The sequence below is a fragment of the Manis pentadactyla genome, chromosome 4 (assembly GCF_030020395.1).
Source record: "Manis pentadactyla isolate mManPen7 chromosome 4, mManPen7.hap1, whole genome shotgun sequence".
NCBI lineage: Eukaryota > Metazoa > Chordata > Mammalia > Pholidota > Manidae > Manis > Manis pentadactyla.
The window spans coordinates 49,175,552-49,197,921 of record NC_080022.1 but is presented as its reverse complement, the minus strand read 5'-3'; the positions used below and the strand labels follow the sequence as shown (position 1 = coordinate 49,197,921).

The 22,370-nt window shown below is 41.1% G+C and overlaps 1 protein-coding gene across 2 annotated transcripts in view; it reads left to right on the top strand.

Annotated features, from left to right (window-relative positions):
- LOC118925441 (cytochrome P450 2J2) overlaps nt 1-22,370 on the top strand; it is a 45,031-nt gene that overhangs the window by 3,452 nt on the left and 19,209 nt on the right. For both annotated transcript variants that reach the window (XM_057500251.1, XM_057500250.1), the window contains exons 2-6: nt 6,366-6,528; nt 9,097-9,246; nt 9,636-9,796; nt 12,243-12,419; nt 20,159-20,300. In XM_057500251.1, the coding sequence (XP_057356234.1) occupies nt 6,366-6,528; nt 9,097-9,246; nt 9,636-9,796; nt 12,243-12,419; nt 20,159-20,300 (793 nt within the window). The remainder of the gene's footprint in view (nt 1-6,365; nt 6,529-9,096; nt 9,247-9,635; nt 9,797-12,242; nt 12,420-20,158; nt 20,301-22,370) is intronic.

Here is a 22,370-nt window from a genome sequence, read left to right as displayed (position 1 = left end):
ATTGTAGGTCAAATGTCAATTTAGGTTATAAAACCAGTGCTATTCTAGAATACCAACTTGTGTGTTACCCACTCCCACAGGACTCCACCCCACATTCTCATCAGTGCAGGCTGGAAAGGATGAGGATGGTCCCAAAAGACAGGGACCTTTCTGCCTAGGGTAGCCTCTTCCTTACTTCAGGGAGGATGGAAGTCTGAGATATACCCATATCTGCTCCATGGAGATGGATAACCTCCTTATTTCTGCAGGAGAAGGGTAGAAACCAAAATAATGTTCCATGGCCCCCCCAGGGAATCTCTTTATGATTCCCTGCTTCCATGGTGTCTGCCTCCAGAACAGGATGTACAAAGGTTAAAAGGTTTCCCTCCTGTTTGGTCAGCCCTTTTCTGGTCCTTTGGGTAGAAAGAGAAGCCTTTTCCTGGAGTTATTTTTGTCTGTGCCAATTTTTATCATGATTAGTAGGAAGAGTAAAATAGAATCCTTTTACCCAGTCTTGCCTAGAATCAGGAGTTTGATCTGTACCTTTGTTTTACCACTAAGATAGATGTGGCTAATCACTGAATGATTTTTCATCAGAAATACTTAATTTTATTTTATATAGGTTTGCATTTTTAAAATACTTAGTTGTAAAACATAGAATTAAATAATGTGATTTAGTTATAATTAAATTTACATTCTAGCAATTTGAAAACAGTAAGTAACAACTATCTGCTAGATCTTGTATCAGGATTTACATGTTCTTCTTTATTTAATCCTCATAATGACACACAGCTTCGGCATTATGTGGTGGTATTTCCATTTTATCAAAGAGGAAACTGGCTGAAAAGTGTAAAGTGATTTGCCCAAGTTACTCAGTGCAGAGAATGGCAAAACAGAGTCTTGAATCCAGGAACTAACTTAACACCTTATGCCAACTGACTTTTCATGACATTGTTGTGGATGATTGATTGATTCACAGGTTCATTGGGTTGACCAACATTTATGAAGTGCTTACCATATGACAAGAACAGTGTAAGACAGTGTATGCAGTTTGTGGTGTAATTTCTTGGTAACCAAGTGACATACCAGGAGATGGGATCACTGTGAATGGAAAACCTGGAAATAATCTCTTGTAGAGTATTGGAGTAAACTGGGCTCAACTTGAAAATAAGTTGGGCAAGTGGCTAAAGGGAGTAAAGGGGATAGGAGATTTTAAGTGCGGAAAGTGGCAAAAGTTAAAACAGAAAGAGAACAGTGAAGAAATTAGCCTGTTTGAATGGCATGATGGGGATTTTTCTTGTATTTATCCCTAGTTTCCAAACTTTCTCTATTATAACTAAATGACTTATTATCTTAGCATTTATTTAAAGAAGGGAAAATCTTATTGGACTAAAGTGGGAGAATGATAGATAAGGTGATTAAATGTATTAGGAAACACATCAATCTGCTAGCAACAAAGATACCCCAAAATACACTAGTATACAAAAGATTGAAATTTATTTCTGTCTCACAAATGAGTCAGATGTAGACAGAAAGTCCAGGATATGCTTTGTGCCACAAGGTAATTAAGAAACTCCAGTTCTTTTTATCCTGTTTCTCTGGTCTTGCAACACCATCAGATGTGAGTTCTGGTGTTTGGAAGAGAAACAGGAAGGTGGGGAGTAACTGGCTTTCATTTAAGGACGTGTCTCAGAAGATGCCCACATTCCCACTACTTACGTCCTGTTGGGTACACCTCGAGAAGCTGGGAAGTGAGATTTTTGATTTGTGTGGTCAGCTAATATTTAGGGAGCTGCATCACTCAAATGAAGGGAGAGAGAATATCTTCATCTTTTCATGTAAGGATGAAACATACAGAGTCAGAAAGAGCCCAAACTTTATGCAACTAGTTATGTGCTAAATCTCTGTGCCTCCTTTTCTGAAAATTGGGAATACTTTATAGGACTATTATAAGAACCAAGTAAGTTAATTAATATCATATTCTTGCCAGAGTGCCTACTGCATATGTGATGCTTATTTCTATATCTACCAATCTCCCCCTTTCTTTAAAAGTTTATAGCGACCAAACCCCAGGGAAGCCAGATGCTGGGTGCATACCAGACATTACTTCTCTGGCCTGACTGCTAAAAGGCCTCTGTCAACCCACTCTTTGGCCTCTTTCCCTCCAGTCCTTTGTTGACGTTTTACCAGAGTCCTTTTACTAAAATACACTCCCGAATATATCAGGAACATTAGTTTTATTATTAATTTTAGCATTATGGCTACTTTTCACAACAATCCCTAATTTTAACCCTAGTAACATCCCCCATATTATAGACTTGGAAACTGAGGCACAGAGAAGTTAAGTAACTTGCCCCCAAATCACCCAGAAAGTAATAAGCAGATTCAAACAGATTTATGTAACCTGAAAATCCAAGCTCTGAAGCGCTTGCTTACCTCACTTTCCTATTCAAACATCATCTAACTTCTAATTAACTAAACAAGATCCCAAATATTCTACCTAACATTCACTCATCCCAGTCCAGCTCAGATTGCCTTGCTAGCTTTGTCTCCTGGCTCTTCACTCATGTGAGAAGATACTTTCCCCAAGGAACCTGCCCTGGACACTGGCCCCTGTATGTGCTTCCTAACTTCCCCAATCAAGTACTTTATTCTATAGAGTGACAATAATCAGAACTGATTATCGGTATGTTCTTTTAGATTGTGAGCTTCTTACAGTTCGGGACTTGTGTCCTCTGCCCCTGGCCTTGACCTACCACATTGCCAGTGCTCTTTAAGGAAGCCTACACTTCAGTCAAACCAAATGGCTCACTTGTTCCTGACCACCCACATTTTCCCACCTTCATATCTGCATTTGCCCTTCTCACAGCCTAAAACGTCTCTGCTTTCCCATTACATGTCCTCGGGTAGAAATAAATCTCTTCTTTCAGTAGCTTCACATCCCTTTCTACCAGTATTATAGTATATGTTATCTTCTGTTATGCATTTATTTTTTTCTGCATTCAGCCTCTCCCATGGGACTAAGGAAAATGCTATATCATGTTGATCTTTGTAATCCCCGCCTATGGCATAGCAATCTCAGAAGGTACCTGGCAACTCTTAAGCATTCCATGAAAATGTGTAGGATTGAATTTGAATTAGCTTTTCACAGACTATTCTCAAAAACCCAGTACAGCCCCAAGAACTACCTGTGAGACTAGGGTTCTTAGCAGCACTTCATGGTCCCTAGGAGACTGGTGAAGCCCTGAAACTGCCTACATAACTGTGTCTACAGGATTTTACAGTAGAGGTGATCAATGACACACATTAGGTTTTCAAAGAATTCTGATTCAAGAAAGGGTAAGAACCACTGTTAGGAACTTAATTCCTTATTTCCTTGGGTTTCTTTCTTCCTTTTTGCTTTATTGGATAGAAATGTTTTTAACTTTGAAAGCAATACAATACACTGAGACATTTTAAAGTACAATTTAGTGAGTGGGACTCTCACGTCCCTTGCCCTGCCCCTCCCCTCCCCACAACACACTTACTCACGCTCTGCAATAGCTTGATAAGACTTTGGTATATGTCTTTCCAGCCTCCTGTGTAATAAAATTATTTCCATTGATAACAGTTTTTTAGAGCTTTATATCAATGAGTAAAAAGTTGAACTCCCCAATTAAAAAATGGTTTGAAAACATAGTCAATTTTTAAATTATACGTGTTGGGGAAAGATGCCAAACCTTCATAAAATACGGAAACAGCATGCATTTTGGGGTCTATCAGAATGATATCTGCATGCACACACATATATGCACACACATACACACATGTACATACACACATGCACACACATACTGCTGGTGAGAGTTCAGAGGAGCATACCCTCTCACTTCTGCTGGTGGGAGTAAGAATTGGCACACATTTCCTTTTTTCCTTTTCTTCTTTTTGTGTGTTTGTTCTGTTGGTTCTTGGATTTAAGAATTTAGATTAAATGGGATCTCTGTCAACTTTGTATCTCTTGGTAATCATAGTTCAATTGCATGTTTCATTAACCCTCCTCTTCTAATATTTCTTTATTGTAAATATTTATTTTGGTCATCCTTATTATTAAGTGCTTTGTCCTGCTTTTGGAAATTTTATCCTTCATATTAAATTTTGTTTCCCATTACTTTTGTTTGCCTTTTATGGCTCCTATGTTAATCCTTTTAAGGATTTTAAGCTTGTTTTAACTTCCTGAACCACCTTATTTTTAACCTCTTTTGTTCCCTATTATCAAATTTCCTTTAATGACTTGTTTATTATTGTATATCGTAAAGTGTGCTCTATGTTACAAAGTCGGCTCAGATGCCCCCTGGGCCATACATCTACACCCATGTAAAGCAGTTGGCCAGTGACTGGCACAGTGTACTTAGGAATTGTTAGCCATCACTGTAGTCAGTACCAGGGCTGCTGGAGGACACTTGACCTATTCAAGTTTACCAAGTTGATCACACTATGAAAGTTTTTGTTCCAGTTCTGTTGGACTAGAAATATTCATGGGCAGAGAGCTGGTCGAGATGGAGCTCTGCAGTTCAGGAGTTCATTTCAGTAAATACTGACGGAGCCCTGAGAGCCTTCACAGTAGAAGCTGAGATTCTAGGTTATATACATTGTCAGGAGTTGTTTAGCTTAACTTGAGCCATTCTAAAAACACCCTTTTTGAATTCTAAATTAATCAAGAAATCCTTTTGGTAAAGCCTGAGATGTTCATCTAGGCATTCAGCAAAACGAAATTAAAAGTTTGCTTGATCTATATGGACCCATTCCTGTCTTAGAGGCAAAAACTTGAACTTGAGAGGCATAGCGATCTGAGATGGAGTCTTGCTTGGCTCTTCCCTTTCTATCAAGACAGGACATGCTGGGCCAGAGATGAACAGATCGATGGAAGATTCTGGGCCTGAGGAACAGTGGAAGAATTGAGTTCAGGCAGTTTTTAACATGGGAGCAGGGCGGTGGAAGAAGACTGGATTGATGCATTGTGTTTGTTCCGATGTGGGCCGTGGGGTTCAGGGCCCTAAGGTCGACATGGGGAGCAGGGAGCAGGAGGGGCCACAGACACCTGGAGGAAAATGGAGCCCGTCTGTTGGACCCCACTGCCCAGTTCGACAAGAGGCAGTGCAGGTCCACCTTGAGTTGGCTTTTGAATAGTCAGGTCCGGAAGGGCTTTCATCAGTGACCACTCACTGTAACCAGCCCATACTTGCACATACCTGTGTGTTTGTGCAATCCCTGCACAATCCGTGACACCCCTGCACAATCCTCCATTCATTCTCTCTCCTCTCTCTCACCTGTTCTCACTTTCACTCTCTCAACCCCTTAAAGTCTAAGCTCCTTGTGCCATATCAGGTTGACGTTTTTGTCCCCAAATCTTACATAGCACCTGGCAGATTTCCTTCACTGCTCCATTGCTTTGTCACCTTGGCTGTGTTACTTCAGCTGTGGCTCATTTTCCTTTTCTGAACGACAAAGAAGATCATGATTACCAAAGGGTGGTTCTGAGATTAAATGAGATAAAACGTGAAAGCTGCTTAATGTAGCACCCAGGGAATACGACTGCTTGTGTCTGCGAGTGCCTTCCTCCAGCACAGTGTCTGTTCACTGTTGCCCTCTCGGTTACCATGAGAGTGTATCCACATCCCTTTGCACACAGAGCCCATTCATCCCTCAGAGACTCAAGTGGCTGTGTGCCAGGTCCCAGAAAACAAAGTGCCTTTCATGTTGCAGCTGTCATCGTTCCTCCCAGAATCCTTTCAGAGGAATAATTTTCTCCCTTTTATAGCTGGGAGCTGAGGCTTAAGAAAAGTGAAGCAACTTTCTCCAAAATCCACAGGTAGTGAACCATAGAACTAAATCCGCACATAGCTGCAGAACGAGACTGCTTTTCTACTGGCTAAACAGATATGCTTTAGTAATAAGGCCTTGCTTGCTACCCCAGACTCCCAAAAAACACATCTCAGCCTTTTTTGTAGGTCACATGCTTGGATTCTCTCCCTTCAGTAGACTTTAAAGTGCTTGAGGCTGGAGACCTTGTTTATTTTAGTATAGTTATATTTCCATGCCTCATTCTTAGGGCAATGATAGATGTTCACTCAATTCGTGTAGGTTGAATATATGAATGAATGTTTGTAAGGAACATCCACAACCTAAAGTGAATTAAATACAAGTCTAATGAGAAGAGGAAAAAAGACAACAGAAAGAAACATTCCAATCAGACTAAGGTACACACACACACACACACACACACACACACACACACACACACACACATGCTCCCCTCAATGCAAGGTTCCTCCAGGGACACCTCCCACCCTCCATTTCTGGACACACAGACATACACATTCAATTGTGACTGTTTAACTATTTTTCAGCTTGTGAAGAAATATGGGAACATTTTTAGCTTCCAGTTTGGTGCCTTGTCTTCAGTTGTGATAACTGGATTGCCCTTAATCAAAGAAGTGCTCGTCCACCAGGCCCAAATATTTGTGAACCGCCCTGTAACACCTATCCGAGAACGTGTCTTTAAGGAAAAAGGTAAGTTTCTTAACCAATGTAAGACGTGGATGCTTGATAGTCTTATGGTCTGCTAAAGGTACTTATGGGACTGTAAGTCTCCAGCACTCCCAGGGACCAGGTCCATTATAATTCCTGCCATTAAAGAAGGCTGGATGCCTACATTTCCCCACTGAAGGCACCCCCGCAGAGAATTTGTCAGGATCAGCCCTAGAGACAGGCTGTGGGAGAAGCTGTGTCTCCTGCTGAGCCCACTTTAGGTGCTCGATGACAAGGGGCCACATCACTCAATGGCAGCGGAGGAAGAGGCAGTGCATTCTCGTCTGTCTGTCTGCTTCCCATTCAAGTCTCTTCCCCTAAGAAAGTGGAGATGGATCTGGTTCCTTCAGCTCTTATGTTAATTCCCTCCTCTGGCCTCTAGTTCTTTATGCTTTACTATGAAGGCTGTGTCCTTTGGGTCTCTCAAGCCTTCCAGTCTGTTAGAACAGTTTGGCATGAATATTAAAATTATCATTAAAAAACCTAAACATTTAAAAGTTCAAGTGAAAAACTCAAACCTATTACTCTACCAAGGCATCATTTTTTTTTTTAGGTACTTCCCAATTCTTTTTTGAAATATTTAATCCATTAACTCTATGTCCATCCACTCTATTTATTATATGAGGCACAGTGCTAGGCACTAATGACATAGCAGTGAATAGTACAGATAAAATCCATGTCCTTATGTAACTTCTATTCTATTCAGAAAGACAGTATCAATTGACTATAATAATTTGAATCCCTAGTGTTAGGAAGATATGTGCAGGAGGCCCTTGTTAGGTGCATCTAACCTAATCCTGGGATTCAGGGAAATCTAAGTAAATGACAATTAATTTAATAAAGTGATGAATCAATCAGGAAAAGAAGGACTTGACTAGGAAAAGTTCCTGAGGTGGAAGAAGACAGTGAACTTGAGGAACTGGAAGGTGCCCAGTGTGGCAAGTGCATGGGTCAAATAGAGATAATTAAATGGAGATGCAGCTGCAGAGCCTGGCCAGGAATTTGCATGCTAGTTCTTATTAAGGATGCTGATTTTTATGCTCATAACAATGGAAGCTCTTGAGTGGTTTTCAGTAGAGACAAGAATCATCATGTTTACACTGCACATGTTAAAGACTTATTTAGTATACAGTGTAGAAAATGGCATAAAGGGAGCAAGACTATTGTAGTGTTTTAGGCTAGAGAGGGTTGTAGGGAGGTGGCAAGAAATGACAGTGCAGTAGGTTAGATCAGGATAGCGGTAGTCAATGTGCGTGGATCCAGTAAGACATGGTGACATAGATGGAGGGAGAAAAGTATGAGGTAAATACCGAAATGGGTAGATGACAGCAAGGAGGAACCCTTGAAGGAGGACAAGATGTTTGGTTTGGCTTGAATAGGCAGCTGTATGGAGAAGAATGTGAATTCATTCATGGAGATGCTGTGTTTGAAACGGTTTTCAGTTGGCAAAGTTAAACAGACAGCCATGTATGTGTATCTGGAGCTCAGGGACAGAAGCCAATGGTCACTATCAGTGGATTGTATTTAAAAGGTCGAGTTGATGATATTTCCCAGGAATGGAGTATCTGGTGTGAAGAGAAGAGGTTTTAACTTTATCTTGAAGAAGTACATCATTTCAAAATTTGATAGAAGAGGATGAACTCTCCCAAAATCTGGGGGAATTCCCTGTGTCAGAGAATTAGAGGGAAAATCTGGAGAGTGTGGATTCCTGAGCACCACTGGAAGAGAGTGCTTCAAAAAGGAAGTGTCTGGTGGTGCTGAAAGGCCAAGGAAGATGAGGCTGAAAAGCTTCCGTGGGCGTGGCAGGGAGGGCCGCCCCCCCCGACACTGACATGGCCGAGGCCAAAGCCAGACACTAAGATGCGCTGAAGGGTGTGTGCTCGGAAAATGAAGAAATGAAAGGAACGTGGCCTTACCTGTGTTGTAAAGCAAATGATGGTCTGTTAAACATATGAAGGTTTTTTTTTTTACCTTTACCTGTGCTATTCTTTCTGCAAAAGGGATATTTATTCTTGCTTGCTTTCTTGAGTCGTTCCTAGTCCAGCTCAGATAAAACCTCTACTTTAAAGCCTTACCTTCCTATGGACATGGATTTTATCTTATCTATGAGTTCATTCTTAATATGTAGCATAACATAAACACTTAAATCTACTTTAGGTGACTAGGAATCAAAGCTCAGGCTTTGGAATCAGGCCAACCTGAATTTAAAGCCTGTTTAGCTGTTTACTAATTCTGTGACTTTGCAAAGTTTACTTTATCTCTTGTGCCTCAGTTTTCTCATCAGCCAAATGGGGGTGAGGTGATAATTATACCTACCTCATAGAGTTTCTGTGAGTACTTAGTTATGTAGTACATGAAAAAACTATGGTAGCTGGCATTGCAAGCAATCAGTAAATGCCATTATCCCCACTACTGTGGGATTATTTCTCTGAGTAGTTTTCAGGAGCCTTAATTCCCTTCTCCTTTCCCCCAGTATATATCCTCATACCATTTGCCAGATAACCACATTATAGGATCAGAATACTATTATTTTGGCTTTTGTTTTCCCAGGGGTGATCATGTCCAATGGCCAGGTGTGGAAGGAACAAAGAAGGTTCACACTGATGACACTAAGAAACTTTGGTTTAGGAAAGAAGAGCTTAGAGGAACGCATTCAGGAGGAGGCCCAGCACCTCATCCAGGCTATAGAAGAGGAGAAGGGTGAGTGTTTCCTAGGTCAGGTGCTGGAGGTCGTGGCTCATTCACTCACTCACTGAACAGCTACTATCTGTACCTGTCTTGTGCCCAGCCCTGTGCTAGAAACTGAGGATACAGCAGTGAACAACTAACCGTGACCCTGCCCCATCGGAGCTCAGGAATTAAGCACCAGGAGATGGGTATTAAACACATTACTGATTTTAAACACAGGTCACTGGTTTGGCTACAGGTGTTGACTGAGTACTTGCTGTGTGTCAGACCACATCATGTGCTGTGGCCAGAGCCTCGTGTGCAGTTCTGTACTCAGGATGTCACATGCCATGTAGAGCAGACCCTCAGTAGAAAATAGACACAAACCAATCTGAAGGCTCCATCTCTTCTTCCACCTCCAGGGCAGCCTTTTAATCCTCACTTCAAGATCAACAATGCTGTTTCCAATATAATTTGCTCCATCACCTTTGGAGAGCGCTTTGAGTACCAAGATGATCAATTTCAGGAATTGCTGAGGTTACTGGATGAGGTTGTATGTCTGGAGCCCTCAATGTGGTGCCAGGTAAGGGGTTCTCTTTCCATATCATTAAGGATGTAAGGGTTGATGTTAGGCACAGGTGGGTTCTCCTTTTTTTTTTTTTTAAGCTAAAATATAACCTTTTTAAATTGACTTCCACACAACCTTATTTGAAATGAACCTGTTAACTTCAGTGTTTTTGATAATGTTATTAAATATTTCCTATGTACCAAGAACATTTCTAACACTTATGTAAAGTACAAAGCCTTACATGACATACATCTAAGCATCTATGCTGTTTTATTTACAAAGCAGAATATCGCCATTGCTTTTGAGTCCCTCCTCTCCATGTCCCTCCCTAGCCCAGCCATCTCCTCCTCCCTCAGAAGTACTGATCTGTGCCTGGCTTCTCCCTCAGCTAATTGTTTTGAGATCCATCTGTGTCAGTTGCTCTTTTTATAAAATTCCGAATAGTATTCCATTGTGTGACTACGCCACTCTGTTCTCCACTGATGGACACTTGGGCGGTTTCCATTTCGGGGGTGTTAGCAGTAAAGCTGTCATGAACATCCTCACACAGTTGTTCACGTGGACACATCCACTCATTTTTCTGAATATATGCCTGGCCATTAAAGATGCCAAAAGGTGTCCAAAGTGGTTACGTGTCCATCAACATGTGATATTATCAGTCTCTAAACTCCATGGTGTGTAGACCTGGGGGTTCAAACCTCGCCCTTCCCTTGGTGGGGTCTGTGCTCCATTCTTGTCGCCCTAGGCCTGTGAGTCTGTCCAAAACGCTGCTCAGCTTCATGCCCTCACAGCCACTTCCCTAAATTTGGAAAACACTTTTAGGGGAAAATCATCTGCAAGTGTTAAGGTCGCCTCTGTTGTATCTAGAAGTAGATTCATTTTCATTTCTCCCTGATAAGCATCTGTGCCAGGAGCCTTATGGGTCTGTCACACCAAAACTGATAGAGCAGTCAGCATGAATCCTGGCACATTAAAGGGGCTAATGAATGTGAGCTATTATTATTATTGTCAAAGATGTTTTTTAATTTCTTATTTTTGATTCTAGTCATGGTGTCCCCAGTTCAGTAATTCCATCTTCTTCCCTCCTATTAAGACAACTTAGGAAGTCATGAGAGCGCAGTGGGTACCCAGCTGACGTTCCCCAGGGAAAAGAAATTCCTGAGTGGGTCATAGGGGGTAGGAAAGCAGGAGCAGTAAGCATTTTGTGGAGTGCAGAAACAGACGAGGCATTCAGATGGACCACTGCACGTAAATGAACTTTATCTCAGTTCATTTCCATGACAACCCTTTAAAGGTCTAATGAAGTGTCGTGGTGTGTGCCAGCAGATGCGGGAGTGTGTGAGCACATCGAGGTGTGGGCCACTGGCTCTGTGTGAAGTGCTGTATGGGTCTCACATCATGGCTAGAATAACCTGAATAACCCCGGGGCCCCACTGGTCACTAGTTAAACTGAGGAGTAACGAATTGCATGATCATTATCATTATTATTATTATTACCAAAGGATTATAGCCAGAAAGCGCCAAAAGCTAATAGTTGAACCCATGTGTGCTCCATTTTAAGTCTAGACTATTTTCCATAATGTTAGGCTATGTTTAGTGACAGATATTATTAGAGAAAATGTCTTATCCATATGATGATTACATCAAAGTGGGGGCAAAGACCTATCTATGTTAAACAAGGACATATATCACATATATTAGTGATGATTGGCATGAAGACAAATAAAGCAGGACAAGGGAATGGAGAGAGGGTGGTGGCTGCTGCTACCTAGGATATCAGCAGGCGAGACCACTCTAAGGAGGTGGCATTGGAGCAGCACCTTAATGAAGGGGCTGCAGTTACACAGATTTCAGAGGAAGGGCATTCTAGGTGGATGGAATAGCAAATGCAAAGGCCCAAACGAGATCGTTGTTGATGTCATCGCAGAGGCCAGTGGGGCTGGGGCTGGCCTGGGGAGGGTAAGATCGACTGTAAGATTGGGGGGCTTGATAACAGAGGAGGCAACAGGCGTGTGAGGAGGCCCACTTGCATGGCACCTATGGGCCGGGAGAGTGGGGGAGAACTTTGAGTGTCATGGGAAGTCATTGGAGGATTGAGGGCTGAGGACGCATGATCTGAGTACACTATTAAATGATCCCTCTGGCAGCTCTGTGGAAAACAGACATGGTTTAAGGGTTAAGAATGGCACAAGAAACCTGTTGGAGGCTGTTACAGCATCCAGGTAAGAAGTATTTGATGGTCTGTAGGAGGTGAAAGAGCAGTTGGTGTGAAGCTGGGTATGTTTTGGACAGAGCACCGACATGTTTGGGGAGAGGGGCAAACAGGAGACGGAAGAGCCAAGGGCGACTCTGGAGTTTAAGCATATCAAATGAAAGGTGGAAAGAGATCATTTCTGTTGTCTTAAAAGGTGGAAAACTGACACCACGTTGTCTCTATGAATGTTCTGTTTTTCCTGATCAGCTCTATAACGTCTTTCCATGGATTATGAAATTCCTTCCTGGACCCCACCAAACACTCTTTAGCAACTGGGAGAAACTGAAATTGTTCATTGCTCATATGATTGAAGATCACAAGAAAGATTGGAATCCTGTTGAAACAAGGGACTTTATTGATGCTTTCCTCAAGGAAATAGAAAAGGTGAGGAAACCAGCCTTTCCCTGTGTTATGTTCTCGAAGAGCGCCTGGGGGTATTTCGTTTCCTAGTGCTGCTGTGACAAATGACCACAGACTTGGGGGCTGAAGGCAACACAGATTTATCCTCCCACAGTTCTTCGGCTCTGAAATCTGAAATCAGCTTCACGGACCAAAGTCGAGGTGTTGGCAGAGCTGGTTACTCCAGGGGAGAGTCTGTTCCCTGGGCTCTTCCAGCTCCTGGAGGCTGCCTGCATGGGTGATGACCCCTTCCTCTGTCTTCACAGCCAGCTTTATAGTGTCTTCTCTGCTACTGTCTTTAACATTTCTCTTCATGGGCCTCTTGCCTCCCTCTTATAAAGAAAGACTCTTCTGATTGTATTGGACCCACTGAGATAATCCAGGATAATCTTCCCACACCAAGATCCTTAACGTAATCATATGTACAAAATCCCTTTTGCCATATAAGGTAACACCCACAGGTTCCAGAGATTAAGATGTGGATACCTTTGTGGGTCATTATACAGCCTACCACAGGGGAGTAAAAATAGAGGCAGTATTTCATAGAGCGTAGGAGTAGCATTATCTCAGCGCTGATGAGACAGTTAGAAATCAGGGTGAGGGCTTAGTGGTATTTGGTGTGAGGTCCTGGGGATGCCCAAATCCTGCCTTTGCATCTTCTAATCTGTACTCTCTGCCGCATGTGGAGGAGCTGTACACAAAAGGAAAAATAAAAATCGAGCTTCAAAGCACTCTTCCATTATCAACTGGACCTGTGCCCAGTCCCCCGCCTTCCCAGGGCAGAACATGAGCAACACTGAGCTGGATGCCAGGGTTTAGCCCCAAGACCTGAGTGGGACTTTTGCCTTCCTCCCTCATCCCCAACTCATTCACTTCCCAGCATTATAGGAAAGAAGCAGGAGAAAAGCCAAATTGTATGTACAGTAAACAGTAACCAACCCCTGTAGTTAATATACGTCACTGAATCAGAGTCACGATCTCTGACTCATCAGAATATCTGTTCCTCCTCTTGGAGTTGGCAAAATGGAGGATTTCCTTCTGTTAACTCTCTCACTTCACCTTATTGACATAACGTTAAAAGTAGCTTTGATTTCTCCTTAGAGGAGGAGACGAAAGTTGCTCTGTGCTTGTGTACAGTTCTGGGGCCACACATTAAGAGGAATGTTGATAAGTTGAAGGTTCCAGGAGAAGGTGGTAAAGATGATGGAGTGCCATGAGGAATGGTTGATGGAATCAGAGAGGCTTAACCCAGAAAAGAACAGATGAGTTGGGGGTATATGAGAATTGTTGCACTTGAGAGAAATGCAGTTGACTCTTTCTGGTATCAGTACAAACATCTGTTGAATATTTGCTACATGCCCTTTGCATCTCACATAATTTATAATGTCATCTTGAGGGGTATGCACTGTTTCTTCTTTTTTTTTAATTAAGTTATGATTGATATACACTCTTATGAAGGTTTCAAATGAAAAAACAATGTGCTTACTACATTTACCCATATTATCATGTCCCCACCCATACCCCAATGCAGTCACTGTCCATCACTGCAGCAAGTTGCCAGAGATCCACTATGTCCCTTCTCTGTGATACACTGTTCTCCCCATGATCCCCCACACCATGTGTCCTTAACATAATATCCCTCAGTCCCCTTCTCCCTCCCTCCCCACCCACCCTCCCACACCCCTCCCCTTTGGTAACCACTAGTTCATTCTTGGAGTCTCTGAGTCTGCTGCCATTTTGTTCCTTCAGTTTTACTTCATTGTTATACTCCACAAATGGGGGAAACCATTTGGCATTTGTTTTTCTCCGCCTGGCTTATTTCACTGAGCTTAATGTCCTCCAGCTCCATCCATGTTGTTACAAATGGTAGGATTTGTTTCTTTCTTATGGCTGAATAGTATTCCATTGTATATATGTACCACATCTTCTATATCTATTCACCTACAGATGGACACTTAGGTTGCTTCCATATCTTGGCTATTGTAAAAAGTGCTGCAATAAACATAGGGGTGCATATGTCTTTTTGAATCTGAGAAGTTGTATTCTTTGGGTATATTCCAAGAAGTGGGATTCCGGGGTCAAATGGTATTTCCATTTTTAGTTTTTTGAGGCGACCTCCACATTGCTTTCCACAATGGATGAACTAGCATACATTCCCATCAGCAGTGTAGGAGGGTTCTCCTTTCTCCGCATCCTTGCCAACATTTGTTGTTATTAGTCTTTTCGATGCTGGCCATCCTTACTGTTGTGAGGTGATAGCTCATTGTGGTTTTAATTTGCATTTCCCTGATGATTAGTGATGTGGAGCATCTTTTCATGTGTCTGTTGGCCATCTGAATTTCTTCTTTGGAGAACCATCTCTTCATATCCTCTGCCCATTTGTTAATTGGGTTATTTGATTTTTGGGTGTTGAGGTGTGTGAGTTCTTTATATATTTTGGACTTTAACCCCTTGTTGTATATGTCCTTTACAAATATATTCTCCCATACTGTAGGATGCCTTTTTGTTTTGTTGATGATGTCCTTTGCTGTACAAACACTTTTTAGTTTGATGTAGTCCCATGAGTTCATTTTTGCTTTTGTTTCCCTTTCTTGAGGAGATGTGGTCAGGAAGGAGTTGCTCATGCTTATATTCAGGAGATGTTTGCCTGTGTTGTCTTCTAAGAGTTTTATGGTTTCATGACTTACATTCAAGTCTTTAATCCATTTCCAGTTTACTTTTGTGTATGGGGTTAAACAATAATCCAGTTTTATTCTCTTGCATGTAGCTGTCCAGTTTTGCCAACACCAGCTGTTGAAGAGGCTGTCATTTTCCCATTGTATGTCCATGGCTCCTTTATCATATATTAATTGACCATATATGGTTGGGTTTATATCAGGGCTCTCAAGTCTGTTCCATTGGTCTATGGGTCTCTTCTTGTGACAGTACCAAATTGCCTTGATTACTGTGGCTTTGTAGTAGAGCTTGAAGTTGGGGAATGTAAATCCCCCTGCTTTATTCTTCCTTCTCAGGATTGCTTTGGCTATTTGAGGTCTTTTGTGGTTCCACATGAATTTTAGGATGATTTTTCTAGTTCATTGAAGAATGCTGTTGGTATTTTGATAAGAATTGCATTGAATCTATAGATTGCTTTAGGCAGGATGGCCATTTTGACAGTATTAATTCTTCCTATCCATGAGCATGGGATGTGTTTCCATTTATTGGTATCTTCTTTAATTTCTCTCATGATTGTCTTGTAGTTTTCAGAATATAGGTCTTTCACTTCCTTGGTTAGGTTCATTCCTAGGTATTTTATTCTTTTTGATGCAATTGTGAATGGAATTGTTTTCCTGATTTCTCTCCCTGCTAGTTCATTGTTACTGTATAGGAATGCCACAGATTTCTGTGTATTAATTTTGTATACTGCAACTTTGCTGAATTCAGATATTAGATCTGGTAGTTTTAGAGTGGATTTTTTAGGGTTTTTTAATGTACAATATCATGTCATCTGAAAACAGGGACAGTTTAACTTCTTCCTTGCCAATCTGGATGCCTTTTATTTCTTGTGTTGTCTGATTGCTGTGGCTAGGACCTCCAGTACTATGTTGAATAGAAGTGGGGAGAGTGGGAATACTTGTCTTGTTCGAATTTAAAGGAAAAGCTTTCAGCTTCTTGCTGTTAAGTATAATGTTGGCTGTGGGTTTGTCATATATGGCCTTTATTATGTTGAGGTACTTGCCCTCTGTACCCATTTTGTTGAGAGTTTTTATCATGAATGGATGTAGAATTTTGCTGAATGCTTTTTCAGCATCTATGGAGATGATCATGTGACTTTTGTTCTTCTTTTTGTTGATGTTTTGGGTGATGTTGATGGATTTTTGAATGTTGTACCATCCTTGTATCCCTGGCATAAATCCAACTTGATCATGATGGATGACCTTTTTGATGTATTTTTGAATTTGGTTTGCTAATATTTTGTTGAGTATTTTTGCATCTTTGCTCATCAGGGATATTGGTCTATAATTTTCTTTTTTTGTGGTCTCTTTGCCGGGTTTTGGTGTTAGAGTGATGCCTGCCTCATAGCATGAGTTTGGAAGTATTCCCTCCTCCTCTGTTTTTTGGAAAACTTTAAGGAGAATGGGTATTAAGTCTTCACTAAATGTTTGATAAAATTCAGCGGTGAAGCCATCTCCTCCAGGAGTTTTGTTCTTAGGTAGGTTTTTGATTGCCAGTTCAATTTCGTTGCTGGTAATTGGTCTGTTCAGATTTTCTGTTTCTTCCTTGGTCAGCCTTAGAAGGCTGTATTTTTCTACAAAGTTGTCAATTTTTTCTAGGTTATCCAGTTACTTAGCATATACTTTTTCATAGTATTCTCTAATAATTCATTGTATTTCTGTGGTGTCTGTAGTGATTTTTCCTTTCTCATTTCTGATTTTGTTTATGTGTGTAGACTCTTTTTTTCTTGATAAGTCTGGCTTGGGGTTTATCTATTTTGTTTATTTTCTCGAAGAACCAGCTCTTGCTTTCATTGATTCGTTCTATTGTTTTATTCTTCTCAATTTTATTTATTTCTGCTCTAATCTTTATTATGTCCCACCTTCTACTGACTTTCGGCCTCATTTTTTGTTCTTTTTATAGTTTCATTAATTGTGAGTTCAGACTGCTCATATGGGATTGTTCTTCATTCTTGAGGTAGGCCTGTATTGCAATATACTTTCCTCTTAGTACAGCCTGGGCTGCATCCCACAGATTTTGCGGTGTGGAATTATTGTTGTCATTTGTCTCCATATATTGCTTGATCTCTGTTTTTATTTGGTCATTGATCCATTGGTTATTTAGGAGCATGTTGTGAAGCCTCCATGTGTTTGTGGGATTTTTCATTTTCTTTGCATAATTTATTTCTAGTTTCATAGCTTTGTGATTTGAGAAACTGGTTGATACAATTTCAATATTTTTGAATTTACTGAGGCTCTTTTTGTGGCCTAGTATATGATCTATTCTTGAAAATGTTCCATGTGCCCTTGAGAAGAATGTGTATTCTGTTGCTTTTGGGTGTAGAGTTCTGTAGATGTCTGTTAGGTCCATCTGTTCTATTGTGTTGTTCAGTGCCTCTGTCTCCTTACTTATCTTCTGTGTGGTTGATCTGTCCTTCAGAGTGAGTTGGGTGTTGAAGTCTCCTAGAATGAATGCATTGTATTCTATTTCCCCTTTTAATTCTGTTAGTATTTGTTTCACATATGTGGGTGCTCCTGTGTTGGGAGCATAGATATTTATAATGGTTATATCTTCCTGTTGGATTGACCCCTTTATCATTATGTAATGTCCTTCTTTGTCTCTTGTTCCTTTCTGTGGATTGAAGTCTATTTTGTCTGATACAAGTATTGCAACTCCTGCTTTTTTCTCTCTGTTAGTTGCATGAAATATCTTTTTCCATCCCTTCACTTTAGTCTGTGTATGTCTTTGGGTTTAAAGTGAGTCTCTTCCAGGCAGCATATAGATGGGTCTTGTATTTTTATCCATTCAGTGACTCTGTGTCTTTTGATTGGTGCATTCAGTCCAGTTACATTTCGGGTTATTATCGAAAGGTATGTACTTATTGCCATTGCAGGCTTTAGATTCGTGGTGACCAAAGGTACAAGGTTAGTTTCCTTACTATCTAAGAGTCTAACTTAACTCACTTAATATGCTGTTACAAACACAATCTAAAGGTTCTTTTCTTCTTCTCCTCCTTTTTCTTCCTCCTCCATTCTTTATATATTAGGTATCATATTCTGTATTCTTTGTCTTTCCCTTGTTTGACTTTGGGCATAGTTAATTTAATTTTGCAGTTGCATAGTAATTAGCTGTTCTACTTTCTTTATTGTGGTTTTATTTCCTCTGGTGACAGCTATTAAACCTTAGGAACACTTCCATCTATAGCAGTCCCTCCAAAATAGACTGTAGAGATGGTTTGTGGGAGGTAAATTCTCTCAGCTTTTGCTTATCTGGAAATTGTTTAATCCCTCCTTCAAACTTAAATAATAATCTTTCCAGATAAAGTAATCTTGGTTCCAGGCCCTTCTGCTTCATGGCATTAAATACATCATGCCACTCCCTTCTGGCCTGTAAGGTTTCTGCTGAGAAGTCTGATGTTAGCCTGATGGGCTTTCCTTTGTATGTGATCTTATTTCTTTCTCTGGCTGCTTTTAATAGTCTGTCCTTATCCTTGATTTTTGCCAATTTTGTTACTATATGTCTTGGTGTTGCTTCCTTGGGTCCCTTGCGTTGTAAAATCTGTGGATCTTTATGACCTCAGAGACTATCTTCTTCCCCAGACTGGGGAAGTTTTCAGCAACTACCTCCTCAAAGACACTTTCTATCCCTTTCTCTTTCTCTTCTTCTTCTGGTACCCCTATAATGCAAATATTGTTCCATTTGGATTGGTCACACAGTTCTCTCTATATTCTTTCATTCTTAGAGATCCTTTTTTCTCTCTGTGCCTCAGCTTCTTTGTATTCCTCTTCTCTAGTTTCTATTTCATTTATCGTCTCCTCCACTGTAACCAACCTGCTTTTAATACCCTCCATCGTGCTCTTCAGCGATCATTAGCATGTTGGTGATTTTTATTTTGAACTCCCTTTCAGGAAGAGTCACGAGGTCCATATCATTTAAGTCTTTCTCGGGAGTTGTGTTAGTAATTTTACTCTGGACAAGGTTCCTTTGGCATTTCATGTTTGTATATGGTGCCCTTTAGTGCCCAGAAGCTCTACTCTGGAGCTGCTCAGCTCCTGAAACAAAGTCGGGGATTGCAGGGGAGGGGTATTGGTGCCTGGGGGGAGGAAAGAGCTGTTCCCCGCCTCCTGGCTGCTGTGCCTGTCTCCACTGCCTGAACCGGTGGGCCAGGCACACAGGTATAAGCTTTTGTCCCAGAGCAGCCGGATATGGATCCCTGCTTTCCACAAGTGGCTGGAATCTCAGTCTTTCCAGGAATTCTGCCTGTTTTAACTTGCCAACCAGGTAGTCATGCGAGTCTCATGAAAGCACCATGAAATGTAGGTTTGTGCTCAGAGAGCAGATCTCTGGAGCTAGGTGTTCAGCAGTCTCAGGCTTTCCAGTCCCTCCCTGCTCCGTTTCTCTTCCTCCCGCTGGTGAGCTGGGGTGGGGAAAGGGCTTGGGTCCTGCCTGGCCACAGCTTTGGTATGTTACCCTGTTCAGTGAGGTCTGCTCCTTTCTCCAAGTATATGCTCTCTGACGCCGTCCTCTTTCCTGTTGCTCTCTCAGGATTAGTTGCGCCAACTATTTTTTCTAATTGTATCCAGTTTTAGGAGGAAGCCTCTGTCTCTCCTCTCACACCGCCATGTATAATCCAATCTCTGCACTGTTGTTTCTATTTTGTGAAATCATAAAATGGAATGGAAAGTTTATGTAACTCACCCTCGATCACATATAGATGTGGTTAATGTTGGAACCCAAGTCTGTCTTTCCACTAATAGCTTCTCTTCTCACTGTACTAACAGATTCTCCCAAATTGTAGGCATAAAAACTAGTTTTCTTGATTTGTATCCACCAAAGCTCACAAAAGCATCAAACACATGGAGTGGGAGGATGTAATGCTGTCGCCATGCTAAGCCTCTGCCTCCTGAGGTGGCCTATGGGGAAGTCATTCCATCTCGGGATCTCTCCTTCCACATTCTCCCTCCAGGATAAACCGTATGCTGTGACAACCAAGAACCCTCTGAATAAACAATAAACATTGTGCTTTCTAGTATTCGGGCAATGCTACCTCAAGTTTCAATGAGGAAAACCTCATCTACACCACCCTGGACCTGTTCTTTGCTGGAACTGAGACAACTTCAACGACACTGCGCTGGGGTCTGCTTTACCTGGCCCTCAACCCAGGACTCCAAGGTGAACATGTCAGTGAACGTTTCTGGGCTGGGATAGAATGGGACCTCCTGGCATGTACTGCCCAGAAGGCAGGGCCTGAAGATAGCATGGTGGAGTGGAAAGAAGGCAGTCACGAGTCAATGTGACTTGAGAATGGCACACTCTGCAGATTTTCTGTCAGGGTTGTGATGGGTCCACATAATGCAAAGGCAGCCGTGTCCCTGTCCCTAGGAAACAGTGGGAAAACAGTGAAGTCGTTTGACACTGTGGTGAACTGGAGAGGGTTATGTTTTCCTGTGCAGTTTGTTCATAGCCTTATTCCTTTCAAGTGATGGCTTCCATTGCCCTGTGGATGATATTCAGACCCCTTAGTCTGGTTCCCCTGATATGCCTGTTTGTGTCTCCACCCAAACTTAAATTAAGTTTGGGCTTAAATACAACCTCCTCTAAGATGTTTTCCCTACTCCTCTAGGATATTGTTAGTACTTTGTTCCTCTAGAGATGACCTAATGCACCTCTGTTCCTGTGCTCATTGCACATTATTTACATGTCTTCCCCACAGACTAAGTGCATTCAAGGACAGGGAACGTTATAATCATTTTTCTTTCTCTAGGTCTCAGAACAGTTTGAGCACATGAGGGATGGGATTTATTAGGATATAGATTTCTCAGACTGCAGATAATGTTATTGCTATCTGTGGGACATAAAATAAATTTATAAATGGGACACAAAATCAGTGTAGTGGATCAAGACCAACTTTTCTTCCTGAAGTAAAAGTAGAATAGAAAAGATCAGAAAGTTTCCCATGCCGTAGGAATACCTTTGTTCAGGAAGCTTTCTTTCCATTTGTATGTACAAATGTATGTTTTATATGTGTGTATGTTTGTGTATGTGTGCTCAACATATATAAATGTTTGTTTATTATGTTTATGTGTTGATGAGTCATGATGTAAATGCATTTGTAACTATGAATTACATATTTTAAAAAGTTTAAAAGCTATCTAGTGAGGATATAGATTTGGCTTCTGTAATAGAGGCTCCAGAATAAAAATGATAGGAGACACCATCTTCGAAGCAGCACTATGCAATAATCAGTGGAGGTAAAAGCCACCCAGGAGTCCATTGAAGGAGGAATGGATAAACAAAATGCATACTACAATAGAATATTATTCAATCTTCAAAAAGAATTAAATTCTGAAATGTAACTACAACATGGATGAACCCTGAGGACATTATGCTAAATTAAATAACCCATCACAAAGAGACATATACTGGATGATTCATTTATATGAGGTATCTAGTGTAGTCAAATTCATGGAAACAGAAATCAGAATGGTGGTTGCCAGAGGCTGGGGGTAGGGGAAAATGGGAGTTATTGTTTGATGGATGTAGAGTTTCAGTTTTGCAAGATAAAAAGTTTCTGGAGATTGGTTACCCAACAATGTCAATATATTTAACATGAATAAGCTGTATGCTTAAATATGGTTCAGATGGTAAATTTTCTGTTATGTGTATCTTACCACAATTTAAAAAAATTTAATGGTCAGTAAAAGGAAAGTTTCTCTCTCAAGTAAAAAAAAATCTAAGCTGGACTCTTCAGAGTCTTTGGGTTCCAAGCTCCTTCCAACATGTTGCTCTGTTTATCTAGAGTCATGCCCTTGCTGGCATTCTCCAGGATGGCTCACCACTAGGGCTGCCTTTCCACCAAGGAAGGGAAGAAATAGAAGAAGAACACATCGTTCCTTTAAGGGCATGTTCCACGTATTACACATCCCTTCTACATACATTCTGTGGGCCAGAACTCAGTCACATGATCACACTTCTCACAAGGGAATCTGGGAAATGTAGCCTCTATGTAGGCAACCAGATAACCAACTAAAATCTCTATTATTGCAGTGAAAGAGGAAAACAGATATTGGGCACAGTTAGCAGGTTTTTTTTTCATTTGTTAGATGCTTACCTAAATCAGTTCTTGAAAATCTCAAAACATCCTTAAGAATAAGGTAGATTTATCTTCACTAATAAGAGGAAACTGAAGCTCAGTGAGTTTAAGTATTTGCAGCAGTCATGTGGTAGAGCAAGAGTTTGCAA